This window comes from Bos mutus, chromosome 11 (assembly GCF_027580195.1).
Source record: "Bos mutus isolate GX-2022 chromosome 11, NWIPB_WYAK_1.1, whole genome shotgun sequence".
NCBI classification, from domain to species: domain Eukaryota; kingdom Metazoa; phylum Chordata; class Mammalia; order Artiodactyla; family Bovidae; genus Bos; species Bos mutus.
The window spans coordinates 85,342,970-85,363,450 of NC_091627.1; the positions used below are offsets into that span (position 1 = coordinate 85,342,970).

The 20,481-nt window shown below is 39.7% G+C and overlaps 1 protein-coding gene across 5 annotated transcripts in view; it reads left to right on the plus strand.

Annotated features, from left to right (window-relative positions):
• The window catches only part of DHX57 (DExH-box helicase 57), a 59,934-nt gene that overhangs the window by 13,695 nt on the left and 25,758 nt on the right, over positions 1-20,481 (plus strand). For all 5 annotated transcript variants that reach the window (XM_070379704.1, XM_005893764.3, XM_070379703.1 and 2 more), the window contains 8 exons: positions 1,337-2,175; positions 3,735-3,913; positions 5,385-5,506; positions 6,585-6,780; positions 7,324-7,448; positions 14,793-14,926; positions 15,827-15,881; positions 18,632-18,837. In XM_070379704.1, coding sequence (XP_070235805.1) covers positions 1,337-2,175; positions 3,735-3,913; positions 5,385-5,506; positions 6,585-6,780; positions 7,324-7,448; positions 14,793-14,926; positions 15,827-15,881; positions 18,632-18,837 — 1,856 coding nt within the window. The remainder of the gene's footprint in view (positions 1-1,336; positions 2,176-3,734; positions 3,914-5,384; positions 5,507-6,584; positions 6,781-7,323; positions 7,449-14,792; positions 14,927-15,826; positions 15,882-18,631; positions 18,838-20,481) is intronic.

Consider the following 20,481-nt stretch of genomic DNA (forward strand, 5'->3'; position numbering starts at 1 on the left):
TGTAAACCCAACTACCTCTTCCTGAGTACTGCCCTGTGGTGTAGGCTCTAGCAGTAATACTTCCCTGTGGTGTGGGTCATAGCAGTAATACTTCCCTGTGGAGTGGGTCATAAAAGTAATACTTCCCTGTAGTGTGGGTCATAGCAGTAATACTTCCCTGTGGTATGGGTCATAGCAGTAATACTTCCCTGTGGTGTGGGTCATAGCAGTAATACTTCCCTGTGGTGTGGGTCATAGCAGTAATACTTCCCTGTGGAGTGGGTCATAAAAGTAATACTTCCCTGTAGTGTGGGTCATAGCAGTAATACTTCCCTGTGGAGTGGGTCATAAAAGTAATACTTCCCTGTAGTGTGGGTCATAGCAGTAATACTTCCCTGTGGTATGGGTCATAGCAGTAATACTTCCCTGTGGTGTGGGTTGTGGCAGTAATACTTCTCTGTAGTGTGGGTTCTAGCAGCAATACCTCCCTGTGGTGTGGGCTCTGGCAGTAATAACTTCCCTGTGGTGTGGGTTGTGGCAGTAATACTTCTCTGTAGTGTGGGTTCTGGCAGTAATACTTCCCTGTGGTGTGGGCTCTGGCAGTAATACTTCCCTGTGGTGTGGGCTCTGGCAGTAATACTTCCCTGTGGTGTGGGCTCTAACAGTAATACTTCCCTGTGGTGTGGGTTCTGGTAGTAATACTTCCCTGTGGTGTGGGTCATAGCAGTAATACTTCCCTGTGGTGTGGGTTCTGGTAGTAATACTTCCCTGTGGTGTGGGTCATAGCAGTACTTGATAGTATCAGTGTCCTCTCTCTTAGGATAGGTAGATGAAGGGGGAGTTAGTATTATCAGGGAGACTTCTTCGGAATACAGACCGTGCCTCTCTATACTTATATCATCACATGTATGGTTTTCTGGGGTTTTTTTAATGGTTTTATCTATTTATTTATTTTTGGCTGCACTGGGTCTTCATTGCTATGTGGGCTTTTCTCTAGTTGTGGCGAAGTGGAAGCTACTCTAGTTGCAGTGCATGGGCTTCTCACTGAAGTGGCTTCTCTCGTTGTGGAGCATGGGCTGTAGGGCTCATGGGCTCAGTAGTTGTGGCTCCTGGGCTCTAGAGCACAGGCTCGATAGTTGTGACTCAATAGTTGTGGCACACCGGCTTAGTTGCTCCACAGCATGTGGGATCTAACTGGATCAGGGATCAAACTCGTGTCTCCTGCATTGGCAGGTGGATTCTTTACCACTGAGCCACCAGGGAAGCCCCACATACATGTATTTAAATGAATTTCTCCTCTGTGGTTTGATATTACTTTTTGATATTAGTCTTTTTTGTCATGTTTCACACGTGGCAGGTATGGTTTCCACACTGAACACTGTCAGGCAGCGCTGAGGATTTGCGATGGAGACATGGGGGCATCACTGGAACGCCTGCTCACCCAGTGCTTTTCAGAGACATTTGGAGAGAGGATGAAGATATCTGAGGCAGTTGCACACATGAGCTTGGAAGAGTGTGTGGAACAGCGACAGGAAGAGGCATTTGCTCTCAAGTCAATCTGTGGAGAAAAATTTATAGAAAGAATTCAAAACAGAGTCTGGACCATTGGATTAGAACTGGAGTATTTGACAAGTAAATTCTGCAAATTCAAGCAAAAGGAAAGTACCAAAAATACACAGGAGGCTTCACTTGAAGTCTGCAAATTTTACCTCAAAGGAAATTGTAAATTTGGATCAAAGTGCAAATTTAAACATGAAGTGCCCCCAAATCAAATTGTCGGAAGAGTCGAAAGAAATGTAGATGATTCTCATCTAAATGCTAATGAAGATGCATCCTTTTTATATGAACTTGAAATTCGATTTTCTAAAGACCACAAATACCCCTACCAAGCTCCCCTTGTGGCATTTTATTCCACCAATGAGAATCTACCTCTGGCTTGTCGTTTACATATTTCTGAGTTCCTTTATGGCAAAGCCTTGACATTTGCAGAAACTTCAGAACCTGTTGTATATTCTTTGATAACCCTCTTAGAGGAAGAATCAGAAATAACCAAGTTACTAACAAATACCCATCACAAGTACAGTGTCCCTCCTGTGAACTTTCTGCCAGTATCACCTGGAACCAGACTAAATAATCCTGTCTGTCGTAAACCAGTGATTCCAAGTAATTCGTTTTTTTCGAATCAAATTCCAGAAGGTACGTAAGGCACTGACCTGGTGGAGGGTGTTGTGGAATGGGGCATTTGAAATGATGGATTAAAGAAATCAGAAGTTTTGAGGGCTGATCTGGGATCTCCAGTGATCTTAGGCAAGTCATTCTCCTCAGTTTAAGGCCAAAAAAGAATGAGAATCCCCTGAACTGCGACCTGACTTTCATTGTAAGGCCAAGTTGTCACTGTATTCTGGCTCACTGAATCAGTCAAAAGTTTATAGTGATGTATATAAGCTCATTTTAGCAGGTAAGGGCTGGAAGAACCTTAAAGCATCCTTTCAGGAAATCTGCTTCATTTAATCCATTTGGTTTCATGTGATTACTTCTGGTACTGTCTATAGGATTACTTTCAAATGAGTTTTTAGAGATACTTGTCTTTCTGGACCACTGTCCATACTCTCCTGCTTTTAGCATGATAGACCCCCAGAATTCATCAGGGCAGGGCTCTCTTTATGAATCCCTAAATCCTCAAATAGAGAAATGTTTGTACAAGCCTGTGGCTTTCTCCAGATCCAGATGTGCTTTACAGAAGTTACCCCCTTTCAAAGTTCACCATAGGATTCAGAGAAACAAGTTTTTATTATTTCCCAAGAGTTCCTAGATAGACATCAACAGGTAAAGAACAATGAAACCACCAAGATGTGGATGCTAGACAGCTGGCTGGGTTCATTCACCTGCCGCTTGACTTACTGCCAGCTTGCAGCTAGTTCTGGCACATGGGACTCTGATATATTCCTCAAGAAATGACAAACTTTGTGTCATGGATTTTGGTGGGGGGATAACAGCTTTATTAATACATAATTTACATACCATGAAATTCACCCTTTTGAAGTGTACAATTCAGTGATTTTTAGTATATCACAGAATTGCACATCCATGACCACTGTTTAATTCTGGGACATTTTCATCACCCCATAAAGAAACGCCATACATGTTAGCAAGTCACTCCTCATTTCTCCCTTTCCACAAGCCCTAACAACCATGAGTCGACATTCTGTCCCTATGGATTTGCCTCTTCTGGACATTTCGTGGAAATGAAATCATACAGTAAATACGTGGCTTTTTGTAATTGGTGTCTTTCACTTAGCATACATAATGTTGTCCAGGTTCATCCATGTTGTAGCATGTGTCAGTACTTCATTCCTTTTAATTACTGAATAATATTCCATTATATGGACATACCACATTTTATTTATTGATTAATTATTTGATAGTCATTTGGGTTATTTTGTGTCATGGAAATTTAGGGACACCTGCAAATATTTAATTCCTTAATTAACAAGGCATGCCATGATTTTCTTTTCTTTGTTCTTAATTTGGTTTAAGCAAAGCCATTTATACTTGATTATAAGTTTATTTGAAGATGCATTTTAAATTCTTTAGCAGTAGAAGTAGTAGTGTGGAAATGAATGAGTTTGTTTTATTCAAGCTTTAACTTTTTCTCTATTTTATGATTGTTGTTGTTACTTTGTTAGATAGTGACTTTCCCCCTTTGCTAAAGAAAGGGCTCCATATCGAAAACGTTTCCTTTTATCCCCTTCAAGTTGAAAAAGAATCAGAGCCTGAGGAGGAGACAGATGAGGATGAAGGTCCAGCACCAGTTATGGTGGAGAATGAAAGCTATGTCAACCTTAAGAAAAAGATTTCCAAAAGATATGACTGGCAGGCAAAATCAGTACATGCTGAAAATGTCAAAATCTGCAAGCAGTTCCGAATAAAACAGGTAGGGTATTCTAAGAGAATGGCTAGTATTGCCTCCCTAATGTATGGATGAAGGGATTAGGAATTAGGAAGCTTTGGCTACTCTCCATAGTATACTTTCAGTCTTTTACTCTGATTGGTCAAAGTTTCTGCATGCCACCACAAACTTTGGATGCATGTTCTAACTAATTTTGGAAAATCTGATGCCTGATGAAAATGCAACATGTGTATACCAAATATTCTGAGAATCATGTGGCTTTGGTACTGTGATAGAAATCTGATAAGTGAAAGAAAAATTAGTTCTGTGACTTACATTAGAAATACCAGTATAGAAAAGGGTAAGGAGGGACTCTTAACCCTATTTCAAGGCCTCACAGGATAAATCATTTACCCAGGGTCACATAGCTGCTAAGAGGCAACACAAGGTTTCACGCTAATTCTGTTTCCAAAGTTCAATAGTTTTACCTCATTACCTCAAAAAAACAATAGTTTTACCTCATTCACATGAAGATTATTTTAAAAGAATTCATTAAGTGAACTGTTAGGGTAGAGTTGGATGTAGGATAAAGACGAGTTACTTAAATCAGTTTGGGGATTGGATTAGATGCTGTCTAAGCGCTCTTCCAACTTTACAGTTCTGTGATTCTGATTTTTGACACTGTATTAACACAAGTACATATATGCTGCAACACCCATAGAGTGTCGGATTAAAAAATCATACCATAAATAATAAGATGGTAGAAATTAAAAATTACACATTCAGTTTGAGTGTGTGTTTACAGTGGTAAATTTATATGATTAAATTATATATAGATAATGTATATGTTAATATAAATCCCTTACATTAGTCAAAAATACATCCACGGTTTTGACCTATAGTACAACATTTATAGCATTGGCCATTAGATGTCAAAGGGAGTTATATAGATGTGGTGATTGACTGAAAACCCTTTAGTGAGAGCTCTTAACTGTTGGTGATTTGGATAAAAATCTGATGCTGTGTAGAGCTGCACTGTTCTATATGGTAGCCTCTAGCCATGTGTAGCTATTTAAAGTTTAACTAAAATTAAGTATAATAAAAATTTCAGTTCCTTGATGTTATTTAAATGCTCAATAGCCACATGTAGCCACATTTTGCTATATTGGACAATGCAAATATTACCACCAGCACAGAAAGTTCTGTTGAATAGTGCTGGTATAGAGATTGTTACAGAAAGAGCTGGATAGGTGCTAGGCAAGAGGGGTTTTTCCTAAGATCCTTCAGTTTATTCAGACGTAGGAAAGCCACACAGATTCCACAGCTTATTCTGGCAGATTCTCTGAACAGTCTTCTGACCAGCATCCCACCCCCAACAAATCCTCACTTTCTATCCCTAAGCAAACTGATGAAGAAAGGACAGAAAAGGTATGTCTAACTTCGGGATTCCATGTTCAGAGCTTCGTGAAAGGTTATTCAGAGCAACCAAACTGATGTCTTATTTTTGTTTTATTAGGCCTCCAGACAGTTCCAGTCAGTTCTACAAGAAAGACAGTCGCTCCCTGCTTGGGAAGAAAGAGAAAACATTCTCAAATTATTGAGCAAGCACCAGGTGCTTGTTGTAAGTGGTATGACTGGGTAAGAATGTAATCTGTTTGTAATGCAGCTTTCGTCTGTGAATATGGTGTGTGCCCTGGCTACCACCACTCGTTCTTCTTTTAAAAAGGAAAAAACAGTAGCTGGTGTTACTTGTGCTTTTTCCTGTCAAATATTAAATAATATCTCACAGGGGCAAACATGGTGGCAACTGTAACCAATTCAAAACAAACAAAACTCAGAAATTTGGGAATTGATAGACCTTGTACACCGCTGCCTTGAGTCAGTTTAAGGCAAAATGCCTAGCGGAAGGCTTTTGACAAGGCCTATTTAAAAATGTGAAGAATAATTCCAAACCATTTAGCTTGAAACTCTTCATCTAAATTTATTCTGAATTCCTTAAAGCTTTTGTTTAAGAACAGCTTAGGGTATCTTACTGTTTCTTTTTCACACTCTCCATGTGTTATCCAAACCTATTTATCAGGGACAAGCTGCAGGCTTAATTTAATTCTGTATTTGGTGGTTTAGTCATTAAGTCGTGTCCGACTCTTGCGACCCCATGGACTATAACCTGCCGGGCTCCTCTGTCCATGGGATTCTCCAGGGGAGAATACTGGAGTGGGTTGCCCTTTCTGTGTTGAAGGGTTTTCGATTTAATTTGTGCCCAGACTCACAGATATAGTAGTAACTTTGTATCTCCCAGTTTCTTGTCTTTTTAACTTCAGTCTATTTATAGTCAAGCAGTGCCACACCAACAGGGAAAAACAAAGTATTTTAATAATCATAAGATAATACTCCTGTTTCTCTGGGATTCATATGTAGAGTTCACATTCCTGGAGGCATTTATAGACCTTAAGCTACTGTTTAGTCAATAGTCCCAGTTTTACAAATAATAATAAACTGTTATTTGATTGCTTTGTTATTCTCAGTGCAAATTCCTAGGAGTTATCAGCTGTAGGTAATAAGTCAGTAGGTAGGTTTGAAAGATAAATGAAGCTGAATTTTTATTCTAATTAGCTTTCTTAACTTTCCTCATTGCGTATGATTGCTTCTTCAGTTAAGTAGCACTTGAAAACCCTCATTTTAGGACTTACTTGTCCTACATCTTGTTGACATACAGATGTGGGAAAACCACACAGATTCCACAGTTTATTCTGGATGATTCTCTGAATGGACCCCCTGAGAAGGTGGCTAACATCATCTGTACCCAACCCCGACGAATCTCTGCCATCTCTGTTGCTGAGCGCGTTGCTAAAGAAAGGGCAGAAAGAGTGGGTCTGACCGTGGGATACCAGATCCGGTTAGAAAGTGTCAAGGTTTGTATGCTCTTCTTATTTCCTGATGACAGAAGTTCAAATTTTTAAAGTACAAAGAGCCATTGGTGTCTGGATATTCACGGGCAAGATGATATATATACTTCAACAGGGCTGAAGTCCTTTTAGACATATTTTGGTTTAAACTGTTATTGGGCTATACTTAATTTCCTCTATAAAGACCGTCTTGTCTTTGTTGGCAGAAGTGATCTAGTAAGTGCTGCTTTACTCCTAAGACTGGGGCTTAATCCATTTAATCAAATATAGAATGAATAAATTCAGAATTTGTTTCATCATTCACTGTTATCTTTATGTTTTATAATAATTTTTAAATGCTTTCTATGAGTCCTAAAATTTTCATCTGAAGTGGGAAGGCTTTTATTGTTATTGCCAGCAAGAAACTATGCATTTAGTCTCTTGGTTCATATTAAATGGAACTGCTGGTGTGTTCAATATTCTTTATACCTATTAAAAATGGCTTTGCCGGGAGAGTGTTTCCTTTTCTCAAAAATTTCATTAACGTTTTTGTGCCCTTTTACGTGTAAGTCCTCAGCCACCAGGTTGTTATACTGCACCACGGGAGTGCTGTTAAGAAGGCTGGAGGGAGACACAGCTCTGCAGGGAGTCACCCATATCATTGTTGATGAAGTTCATGAGAGGACAGAAGAAAGGTAAAACAAAGATTTTCCAAATGAGCACCCACATACATAGAATGGAGACAAGGCTGAAAGAATTTTGTTCTGCTTCCAGTTCAGTTCCTTAGGGCTAGTAATGGTGGTTACCATAGAAAAGGCCTAAGTTAAAGAAGAGGAACTGCTTTCCTGGTCTTCAGGGTCTAACACAGAAAATGCTAGGCAGCACATGTTTATCACTGGAAGAGTCATCCTGTTAGATGGACATCATCTAGTAAGAGGTACCTTGCTGAGCTGGGCACTGTGCTTAGCAGGAGTGTCGTGTGTAATGTATGTCGCAGCTGATGGATTAGTCAGTATGTGCTTCCTTCTTTATTCATTTGGTCAGTCATTCAGTCCTGATGTGCTAAGTGCTAAGTTGCTTCAGTCATTTCCGACCCTTTGCAACCCCATGCACTGTAGCCTGGCAGTCTCCTCTGTCCATGGAATTCTCCAGGCAAGAATACTGGAGTGGGTTACCATGCCCTTTTCCAAGGGGAACTTCCCAACCCAGGGATCGAACCCATGTCTCTTGCATCTCCTGCATCGGCAGCCAGATTCTTTACCACTAGCACCACCTGGGAAGCCCATTCAGTTCTGATATTCATTCACATATTTATTCAGCCTGTATTAACTGCCAGGTGGCGTATTAATTGCTGGGGATACTATAGTGAACAAACTCATGGTTCCCCTTCATCTCTTATGGTCTGCTAGGAAAAACAAATAATGGGCAGGTAAATAACTACAAATTGGAATAAGTACCATAAAGGAATAAACAGGAAGCTGTGTTTAGGGGGAGAGAGCCTTGAGATAGTAGAGATTATATCTCTGAAGCAATTACATTTAAATTAAAAACAGAAGTATGGAAAGGAGTCTCATGAGACATAAGAGGGCAAGACAGGCATTTGCAAAGACTCTGCAGTAGTAAAGGGCTTCATGAGTTTAAAAACTGGGAGAAAGCCAGTGAAGCTGAAAGCATTTCAGTAGTGAAATGAGAGGAAAGGTGACAGCTAAAAAAAGCAGGAAACTATGCACTGTGAATAATAAAGCATTTGGATTTTACTTTAATGGAATTAAGTCATTAAAGGCTTGAAATATAAAACAAAAATTCTCAATATTTTTAAAGGAAGGACCATTCAATAGATGGCAATCATAGTTTGTCATGTAGTTGTTGTTTTTCGGTTGTTAACTTGTGTCCGACTCACCGCGACCCCATGGACTGCAGCATGCCAGGCTCCCCTGTCCCTCAGTGTCTCCTGGAGTTTGCTTAGATTCTTGTCCATTGAGTCAATGATGCTCTCCAGCCATCTCATCCTCCGCCACCCTTTTCTTTTGCCTTCAATCTTTCCCAGCATCAGGGTCTTTTCCAGTGAGTCAGCTGTTCTCATCAGGTGGCCAAAGTATTGGAATTTCAGCTTCAGAATCAGTCCTTCCAATGAATTTTCAGGGTTGATTTCCTTTAGGATTGACTGCTTTGATCTCCTTGCAGTCCAAGGGACTCTCAAGAATCTTCTCCAGCACCACAATTCAAAGGCATCAATTCTTCAATGCTCAGCCTTTTTTATGGTCCAATGGTCAAATCCTTACATGACTTCTGGAAAAACCAAAACTATATGGACCTTTGTTGGCAAAGTGATGTCTTTGTTTTTTTACATGCTGTCTAGGTTTGTCATAGCTTTTCTTCCAAGGAGCAGGCGTCTTTTAATTTCATGGTTGCAGTCACCATCTGCAGTGATTTTAGAGCCCAAGAAGAGGAAATCTGTCACTGCTTCCAATTTTCCCCATCTATTTTCCATGAAGTGATGCAACCAGATGCCGTGATCTTAGTTTTTTGAATGTTGAGTTTTAAGCCAGCTTTTTTATTCTCTTCTTTCAACCTTATTCAGACTTAAATTGAAGTAAGTAGGGAAAACCACAAGACCATTCATGTATGACCTAAATCAAATCCTTTACAATTATACTGGAAGTGGCAAATAGATTCAAGGGATTAGACCTGATAGAATGCCTGAAGAACTATGCATGGAGGTTCTTGACATTGTACAGGAGGCAGTGATCAAGGCCATCCCCAAGAAAAACAAATGCAAAAAGGTAAAATGGTTGTCTGAGGAGGCCTTACAAATAGCTGAGAAAAGAAGAGAAGTGAAAGGCAAAGGGGGAAAGGAAAGATATACCCATTTGAGTGCAGAGTGCCAAAAAATAGCGAGGAGAGATAGGAAAGACTTCCTCAGTGATCAGTGCAAAGAAATAGAGGAAAACAATGAATGGGAAAGACTAGAGATCTCTTCAAGAAAATTAGAGATACCAAGGGAACATTTCATGCAAAGATGGGCTCAATAAAGGACAGAAATGGTATGAACCTAACAGAAGCAGAAGATATTAAGAAAAGGTGGCAAGAATACACAGAACTATACAAAAAAAGATCTTCATGACCCAGCTAACCATGATGGTGTGATCACACACCTAGAGCCAGACATCCTGGAATGTGACGTCAACTGGACCTTAGGAAGCGTCACTATGAACAAAGCTAGGTGGTGATGGAATTCCAGTTGAGCTATTTCAAATCCTAAAAGATGATGCTGTGAAAGTGCTGCACTCAATATGCCAGCAAATTTGGAAAACTCAGCAGTGGCCACAGGACTGGAAAAGGTCTGTTTTCATTCCAATCCCTAAGAAAGGCAATGCCAAAGAATGTTCAAAGTACCACACAATTGCACTCATCTCACACACTAGTAAAGTAATGCTCAAAATTCTCCAAGCCAGGCTTCAACAATACGTGAACCATCAACTTCTAGATGTTCACGCTGGATTTAGAAAAGGCAGAAAAACCAGAGATCAAATTGCCAACATCCATTGGGTCACTGAAAAAGCAAGAGGATCCCAGAAAAACATCTGCTTTATTGACTATGCCAAACCCTTTGTGTGGATCACAACAAACTGTGGAAAATTCTTCAAGAGATGGGCATACCAGACCACCTTACCTGCCTCCTGAGAAATCTCTATGCAGGTCAAGAAGCAACAATTAGAACTAGACATGGAACATCAGACTGGTTCCAAATTGGGAAAGGAGTATGTCAAGGCTGTATATTGTCACCCTGCTTATTTAACTTTTATGCAGAAACGCATCATGAAAAACGCTGGGCTGGATTAAGCACAAGCTGGAATCAAGATTGCTGGGAGAAATTTCAATAACAGATACGCAGGTGACACCACCTTTATGGCAGAAAGCAAAGAACTAAAGAGCCTCTTGATAAAGAGTGAAAAAGTTGGCTTAAAACTCAACATTGAGAAAACTAAGATCATGGCACCTGGTCCCATCACTTCATGGCAAATAGATGGGGAGACAGTGAGAGACTTTATTTTTGGGGGCTCCAACATCACTGCAGATGCTGACTGCAGCCATGAAATTAAGAGATGCTTGCTCCTTGGAAGAAAAGCTATGACAAACCTAAACAGCATATTAAAAAGCAGAGACATTACTTTACCAACAGAGGTCCATCTAGTCAAAGCTATGGTTTTTCCAGTAGTCATGTATGGATGTGAGAGTTGGGCCATAAGAAAAGCTGAGCTCCAAAGAATTGATGCTTTTGAACTGTAGTGTTGGGGAAGACTCTTAAGAGTCCCTGGTACTGCAAGGAGATCCAACCAGTCCATCCTAAAGGAAATCAGTCCTGAATATTCATTGGAAGGACTGATGGTGAAGCTGAAACTCCAAAACTTTGGCCACCTGATGCGAAGAACTGACTCACTGGAAAAGACCCTGTGCTAGGAAAGATTGAAGGCAGGAGGAGAAGGGGACGACAGAGGATGAGAGGGTTGGATGGCATCACCAACTTGATGGAAATGAGTTTGAGCAAGCTCTGGGATTGGTGATGGACAGGGAGGCCTGGCGTGCTACAGTCCATGGGATTGCAAAGGGTCGGACACAACTGAGCAACTGAACTGAGCTGAAGAGGCTCTTCAGCTCCTCTTCACTTTCTGTCATTTGAGTGGTATCATCGCCATGTCTGAGGGTGATATTTCTCCTGGCAATCTTGTCACGTGGATCATGCTCTAAAGCAGTAAAGTAGTGGTAAAAAGAGATGATCCTGTGAAAGTAATGAGGCTTTTGCCAAAAGGACTGTACTATTATAAGTATCTTGAGAAGAAGAAAAATCTAAGTTAAGTTGAAGGGTTGACAGAGAAGCCAGAATAGATCATAGTAAAACTAAAAAGGAGAAAGAAACACATGTGAAAAGAGGTCCCAGCTACTGCTGAGAAATAGTTTTCAGGAACTGAACAGGGAAGACAAAAAACCAGAAGACTGTTAGAAAAACTAAATAACACTGATTAGTTATAAATAGGAAATATAAAGAAATTTAGAACTAAAGAAAAGGATTTTTATATAAAAAGAATAGATCAGGGAATTCCCTGGTGATGCAGTGGTCAGTACTCAGCACTTTCACTGCTGGGTCCCCAGTTTTGATCCCTGGTCAGCAGTCCACGGAGGTCACAGAGTCAGACACGACTGAACACACACATACACGCAGTCCACGGGGGTCACAGAGTCAGACACGACTGAACACAGACATACACGCAGTCCACGGGGGTCACAGAGTCAGACACGACTGAACACACACATGCACACACACGAGGCACTGAGATCCTGCAAGCCGCATGGTGTAGCCAAAACATTGTTTTAAGAATAATAAATAAAAAGAATTCCTATAACAAAACAGGAATAAATTTTACGTAGCTGGGTAGAAAGCACTGAAAATCTGCGTCTGACGGGCAAATCATCTTTTTGTAGAGACTCGAGGAACAGTGGGGAGAGTAAATGGTAAATAGTGTCAGTTTGCCACTAAATGGTAAAATGAACATTTGAAAAAAGAACTAAGAATCACTGAACAACTCTGAAGAAGAAATCAAAGCATTCTACCAAAAGAATAATATTTAAATGATTGTATTCTGAAAATAAATTTTTAAATTTTAGGGGAAGTTATTTTGAACATAAAAAATAGCTCTGGGTTTTATAACATTTATGCTTCCACAAACTCAAAGAAACTGGAGGGTAGCACTGGGTCTGGTTCCTGGCTGCAATCGTGTTCTCAGAAAAAGATCCTTATAAAAACTTAGTGACATACAGGGGCTTCCCTAGTGGCTCAGCAGTAGAGAATCTGCCTGCAGTGCAGGAGTCGGGGTTCAGTCCCTGGTCAGGAAGACCCCCTGGAGGAGGGCATGGCAGCCCACTCCAGTATTCTTGCCTGGAGAATCCCATGGACCAGGGAGCCTGGCGGGGCTACAGCTCTTAGGGTTGCAAAGAGTTGGACACAGTTGAAGTGACTTAGCACACACAGTGACATATAGAATATTAGCAGTTTCTGAATAAAGATAAATAACACACTGGAGAAGGGAGATTTGAGAATTTACAAATACCAATCTATGGGAATGGACTGTTGAAATTATAAGAAAAAGTAGGGGAATTATAACAAAAAGTAGGGAATAAGTGACTGAAAAAGGCAGAAAATAGCAAATTCTAGGAACTAAGATCAGTTAAGAAATAAAAGGTTGAATAGAGAAAAATTATATTTAAAATTTTTAATAAATTTTTTGATCGGAGAGACATTATTTTAACACATTTAGGCAATGTCAAGAAAATCTTCCCTTATAGAATGGCTAATTACATGTTAGAATTTGTTCTGTTTTCTTCTGGGAGTATAGTGGGAGTTAGGAAAGAGATGTGTGTCCATAAACACTATTGGGATTATATAGTGTGTGCTGTTTTTGATCTAATATTTAATAGCATGAACTGTCTTTGAAATTATTATTAATAATTGCATGAGGAAATTCTAATGTATGGGTATATCATAAATTATTGGGTTGGCCAAAAACCCAAATTAAGTTTTTGGCCAACTGAATGAATACCTAACCACTTGCCTATTGTTATATTATTTTCCTATTCCCTAAAATAGAAACAGAAAAATCATAAATGTAATTAAATTAGCTCATTAAAGAAAACTAAGTAGTATAAGAATATACTCTTATGAAAAATGGAAACAATGTAGATAAAGCCAAAGTCCCCTGTAACAGTCTCAAACCATTCCTGATCCCCCCCAGAGATAACGGCAACAGTCAAATTGGTAATAAATATTAACATATATGCTTGCTTTGTGAGAAATAGGTACTTTTGTTTCATGACCTTTTTTTCTTTGACTAATTATATATTCATTTAGTAAATCAACAAGCATTTATTGAGCACCTGCTATGTCCCAGGCATTGGTCTAGGTACTAAAGTAGTATCTTATAGAACAAAATAACCAAAATCCCTGTCCTCATAGAGCTTGCATTCTAGTGAGAGAGCCCAACATTGAGCAAGATAAAGAAGTAAAATATAAGGTATGTTTGTTAAGTGCTAAGAAGAGAAAGGGTAATATGAAATGCAAGGGATGAGAGCATTTGCAATTTTAAACATGGTGGCCAGGGAAGGCCTCGCTGAAAAGGCACATTTTGAGTCAAGATTTGAAGAAAGTGACTGAGTGAGCTTACCTCTGTGAGTATCTGGGAGAAGCCCTTTCTAGGCACATTAATAACACATGCAGGGGACCAGAGGTCCATGTCTCAAAGACATCAGGGAGAACGTTGTGGCTGAAGCCAAGTGAACAAGAGGAAGAGTGACAGGAAATGAGTAGTGGGGCTGCAGATTCTGGGGCCTCATTAGTAAGAACTTTGGTAAGTCATTTGAAGGATGTTGAGCAGAAGAGTGGAACAGTCAGGTTTACATTTGAACAGAATTATTGGTCTGCCATGTTGAGAATAGATTTCAAGGGGTCAAGGGCCGGGGAAACCAGTTAGGCCATTGCTGTTCTGTGGTACATAGCGTTCTACAGCGTGGGTTCTTTTTCCACTAACAGTATGGCTTAGAGATGTTTTCATGTCTGTAGCTAGAGTTCCACTCCATTCTTTTTATCTGCCTCATGTTTTTCCTTAGAATGGATGATACTGTCTTAATTAACCATTTTTTGATTGATAGACATTTCAGTAGTTTCCATTGATTTACTATTATAAACTATGCTATAATGAAAATCATTGTGTATGCCTCTTTATGTACGTATAGATATCAAGAGGTAGAATTATCAAATGTAATGATAAATCCTGTTGGTATTTTGATTGGTACTACACATATTTTAGTTTATTTGATGGGAAATTGATAGCATTAAGTCTTTACATCTAGAAACACGATACATCTTTCTCAGAGTGTTGTAAGTTTTTTTCACATAGGTATTATACTTACTTGAAATATGTCAAAGTTTATTAATTTTCATATGTTAAATTTGTTTGATCCTCAGGTGTTTCTTTTATTTCCTCTAGTGACTTCTTACTACTAGTTTTGAAAGACATTGTGTTGCAGAGACCAACTCTTCAAGTTATTCTGATGAGTGCAACCTTAAACGCTGAGCTCTTTTCAGAATATTTTAATTCCTGCCCAGTTATCACTATACCAGGTGATTAAAATGCATCATTAAATAAGTATTGTCCTAATAAGCAAATGCAATTATTTTAAAGTTCATTTGAGATATAAATGAATAAGTATTTATACCTCCTTCTAGAGAAGAATGATTTGTTTATAACAAAATCATAACCATATAATGAAATTAATAAAGAGGTAATGTTATATTCATTTGCTGGGAGATTTTAATTTATATGTGCTTTAAAAAAAGTCTAGGTAGTTGGATTTCTAGCATTCTGTTGTGTTTAATATCAAAATGTGAATTTATAATGGTAATCTGTCATAAAGAGGAAAGTTGTATCTATGTATAGCATATTTGTTCATTGATGAATTCTGCTAAATTTCTGGATATTGACCCCCTCTGGGAGTAAGTGAAATTGGGTAGTCTGTGTCTTCTTTTGGTGCTTTCAGTCTCATTGTGGGATTGATTTATCACCTTGGGCTTTTGGCTTATCCTTCTGCAGTGGCTTGCTAAAGGAACAGTTTGGAAATACTGATAATACTACTACTTATTCTAGTTATAGAGGATATCAACAGTAGACTTAAAGATGAAATTATATTCTTGATCTAGAATACAATTTTTGACTGTTACAAGGTCCCCTGTGAGAAAGGAGGTAGAGGGTGAAAGGGTATAACAGATTTTTTAAAAGAGGTAAACGTCTTATTAACAAATGATCATTTCTCCAACTATACACGTGTTTTATTTATTAATGGGAATCTACTCCTTCCAATTTTTATCATCAAAAGCGTTTTTTGGATACTTTTAAGACCACAGAGCAAATAGCACCTTATTGTGCCAAGCTTCATTTTAAGAAAATTTTACATATACAAATAATTTCAAGATAGTTGAACAGGTAGTCTGAGACTTACTTGTTCTGTCTTCTTGTTTTTCTAGGTCGTACATTTCCTGTTGATCAGTTTTTTCTGGAAGATGCAATTGCTGTGACAAGGTAAGGAAGATATTATTTATTAAGGTTTGACGAAAGTCCTTGAAAACAAAAAAACTATTTTACCTCATTGTGCCCAGATACTGATAAATGTGTTATTTTTTCTTCTAATTTTTCAGTTTTAGCATTTTGCTTTCCCCTTTCAGCAAATATTTACTATTCAAATTGTTTGAATTCACAGGCAATATATTATGTATTCAGTTCAGTTCAGTTCAGTTGCTCAGTCGTGTCTGACTCTTTGTGACCCCATGAATTGCAGCACGCCAGGCCTCCCTGTCCATCACCAATCCCGGAGTTCATTCAAACTCATGTCCATCGAGTCAGTGATGCCATCCAGCCATCTCATCCTCTGTTGTCCCCTTCTCTTCCTGCTCCCAATCCCTCCCAGCATCAGAGTCTTTTCCAATGAGTCAACTCTTCGCATGAGATGGCCAAAGTACGGGAGTTTCAGCTTCAGCATCATTCCTTCCAATGAACACCCAGGACTGATCTCCTTTAGGATGTTGGATCTCCTTGCAGTCCAAGAGACTCTCAAGAGTCTTCTCCAACACCACAGTTCAAAAGCATCAATTCTTCGGCGCTCAGCTTTCTTCACAGTTCAACTCTCACATCCATACATGACCACAGGAAAAACCATAGCCTTGACTAGACGGACCTTTGTTGGCAAAGTAATGTCTCTGCTTTTCAATATGCTGTCTAGGTTGGTCATAACTTTCCTTCCAAGGAGTAAGCGTCTTTTAATTTCATGGCTGCAGTCACCATCTGCAGTGATTTTGGAGCCCAAAAAAATAAAATCTGACACTGTTTCCACTGTTTCCCCATCTCTTTCCCATGAAGTGATGGGACCGGATGCCATGATCTTCGTTTTCTGAATGGTGAGCTTTAAGCCAACTTTTTAACTCTCCTCTTTCACTTTCATCAACAGGCTTTTTAGTTCCTCTTCACTTTCTGCCATAAGGGTGGTATCATCTGCATATCTGAGGTTATTGATATTTCTCCCGGCAATCTTGATTCCAGCTTGTGTTTCTTCCAGCCCAGCGTTTCTCATGATGTACTCTGCGTATAAGTTAAATAAGCAGGGTGACAATATACAGCCTTGACGTACTCCTTTTCCTATTTGGAACCAGTCTGTTGTTCCATGTCCAGTTCTAACTGTTGCTTCCTGACCTGCATATAGGTTTCTCAAGAGGCAGATCAGGTGGTCTGGTATTCCCATCTCTTGAAGAATTTTCCACAGTTTATTGTGATCCACACAGTCAAAGGCTTTGGCATAGTCAATAAAGCAGAAATAGATGTTTTTCTGGAACTCTCTTGCTTTTTCAGTGATCCAACGGATGTTGGCAATTTGATCTCTGGTTCCTCTGCCTTTTCTAAAACCAGCTTGAACATCTGGAAGTTCACAGTTCACGTATTGCTGAAGCCTGGCTTGGAGAATTTTGAGCATTACTTTCCTAGCGTGTGAGAGGAGTGCAATTGTGCAGTAGTTTGAGCATTCTTTGGCATTGCCTTTCTTTGGGATTGGAATGAAAACGGACCTTTTCCAGTCCTGTGGCCACTGCTGAGTTTTCCCAATTTGCTGGCATATTGAGTGCGGCACTTTCACAGCATCATCTTTCAGGATTTGAAATAGCTCAAAGAATATATAATTATATATTTGTGTTAGCTGTTATTATCATTCTACCTTCAAGGAGTTTGCAGTGGATGTGGATGTTAAGATGTGTGTTTAAGTTTGGTACTGTATAGAGGATGATCATGTCTCTTGGATGCCAGCAGATTTCTGCTTTTTGGAAGACCTTGCATCTCTTTCCTATTCCTTGACCTTCAGATTCCCAGAGTTTTGTCCTTGCACTGTTTCTTCTCAGGCTTATTTCATTTGTTGCTGCTGTGATTTCAGCTGTTGCTGCTGTGCCAAGAGCTCCCAGATCAGTATCTTCATTCCTAACCTCTGAACTCCAGAATGAAAACACCTGTCACACCTGACACCTTAAATTTTTTTTCCTTCTCTCTGCTCTTTCTGTTTCTAATAAGCCCCCTCCTAATTCTTTGTTTATTTAATGATGCAATATTCTCAGGCTAACAACCCTAGCTAGATCAGTGGTTTTCAAACTTGATGGTGCAATAATCATACTTAGGGAGCTCATTAAAGTTGTGTTGTGGGCTGTATCCTATTTCCACTGAATGTGAACCTCTGGGGAAATTATCCTTCATTTAGTTTCCCTGTCTTTTTTCTCTTTTCCAAACTCATTACCCCCAAAATTATCTTAAAGCAGATCCAAAAGCATTTCAATGTGTTCTCCACCAGAAGTAGGGCATGACGGAATCCTAGACTGGTGGAAGAATAGCCCGTGAATTGGGCAGAAGTAGAGCAACATTCGGAGAAGGCAGTGGCACCCCACTCCAGTACTCTTGCCTGGAAAATCCCATGGACGGAGGAGCCTGGTGGGCTGTAGTCCATGGGGTCGCTAAGAGTCAGACACGACTGAGCGACTTCACTTTCACTTTTCACTTTCATGCATTGGAGAAGGAAATGGCAACCCACTCCAGTGTTCTTGCCTGGAGAATCCCAGGGACGGCGGAGCCTGGTGGGCTGCCGTCTATGGGGTCCCACAGAGTCGGACACGACTGAAGCGACTTAGCAGTAGCAGCAGCAGAGCAACATTGTGCTGAATGAGATGTGAAACAGGTGAATGTTGTCATTCCTCACCAACAGACCCACATGCATATCCGCACGTTCCTTTGTCGTCCCTGCTCAGGTATGTGTTGCAGGATGGGAGCCCATACGCCCGCTCCATGAAACAGATGTCAAAGGAGAAGCTCAAGGCCAGGCGCAGCAGAACCGCATTTGAGGAGGTGGAGGAGGACCTGCGTCTCTCCCTGCACCTCCAGGATCAGGATTCTGTCAAAGATGCGGTACCAGATCAACAATTAGATTTTAAACAGCTCCTTGCCCGCTATCAAGGTAATGTGCTTCCTAGGGAAATTTTACAGTTATGCCAAAGGTAACCAGAAAAAGAAAAGTATAGCTCTTGTTTCATAGTTATCTTGTCTTTAGTTCATCACAATAATAGAAAAATAACAGTTCCAATACATATTAAAGTCATTATTATTTATATTTACCAGTGGGTTTTTTTCTGATTATAAAAGAAATGTGTTCATTACAGAAAAATGAGATGGTAAAATATAAATTATATTCTTGAGTATTTTGTAACTTTGTATTTTGATGTGATTTCAAATTTAGAATTAAAAGTCTGCTGGACTGCAGTGAACTCTCCTATATCCTTTACCCTGATTCACCAGTTATTAACATTTTGCTTCATTTGCCCTGTGTTCACGTATATATATTTTTCCTGAATGTTTTGAGGGTAAATTGCAGATATGATGTTCTTTAACCCCTAATATTTCAGTATATATTTTCTAGGAACAAGGGCATCCTCTTACATAACAATAGGACATGGGAATTCCCTGGCAGTCCAGTGGTTAGGACTTAGCAGAACCGCTTCTAGGGCAGGATTTGATCCTTCCCTGGTCCCATGGTTCCATGCCTGGTCAGGGAACTAAGATCCTGCAAGCCATGTGGTACGGCCAAAAGAAAAACTCCACAACAATAGGCATGATCAAAATGAACACATTTAACACAATACGGTACTTCTGTTTAATCCATAGTCCATATTCTCACTTTGTCAATTATTTCAATAATGTCCTTTATTGCTATTTTTTAAATGGTACAGTATCCAACCCAGGATTACATACTGCATTCAGTCATCATGTGTCTTTAGTTTCTTTTGATCTGGAAAAATTTGCCAGCCTTTATTTTTCTTTTATGATTTACATTTTTAAAGAGTTTTGGGCCAAGTATTTTGTAGAATGTCCCTTCATTTGGATTTGTCCAGTGTTGCCTGATGGATAATTTTAGGTTATGTGTTTTTGGTTAGAAAACCACAGAAATAATGTTGAGCCTTGTTCTCAGTGCATCCTATCAGGAGGATAGGATGTTGGCTTGTCCCATTACTGGCAGTGTTAGCTTTGACCAACTGGTGAAGATGATGCCTGTGTTTCTTCTCTGTGTGGTTGTTATTTATTCCCTTGGTAGTTGATGAGTCAGTTGTAGAGAGAGATTTGAAACTGTGTAAATATCCTCAAAATTTCACCTACTAGTTTTAACATTATTCAGTGGGCCTGGAAAATGACCTAAAATGGGCCTAAAAAATCTTTTTTTAGGGTCCACCTGGTGCTGAGTGCTTTTACCTGTGTTGTGAGGTACTCTCTCCTCCCACGCTAGATCCCACCCAACTTTGCTCCTAGATAGCCTTCCATATGTCAGCTGGGCTGAATCCATAGCAATCCTAAGATAACTACTTTTGCCTTCTTTTTAAAGCCTAGACAGGTCTCAGCTGCTTTTCCTGTTCTCTTTTCCCTGGATTGCCACCACAACTCCTCTTGGTCCTTCCAAAAAAAACCCCAAAAACTGTTTACCTTTCAAGGTGTAAGGGCCTCAGATCCTTGCTACTTCTGTAGCAGAAAAGGCAAGTGAGCTTTCCTTTTCCTCCTTCCACCAGAGACTCAGTCCCGCGTGGGAAATGGTGATCATAAAGGAGCTAGGGCA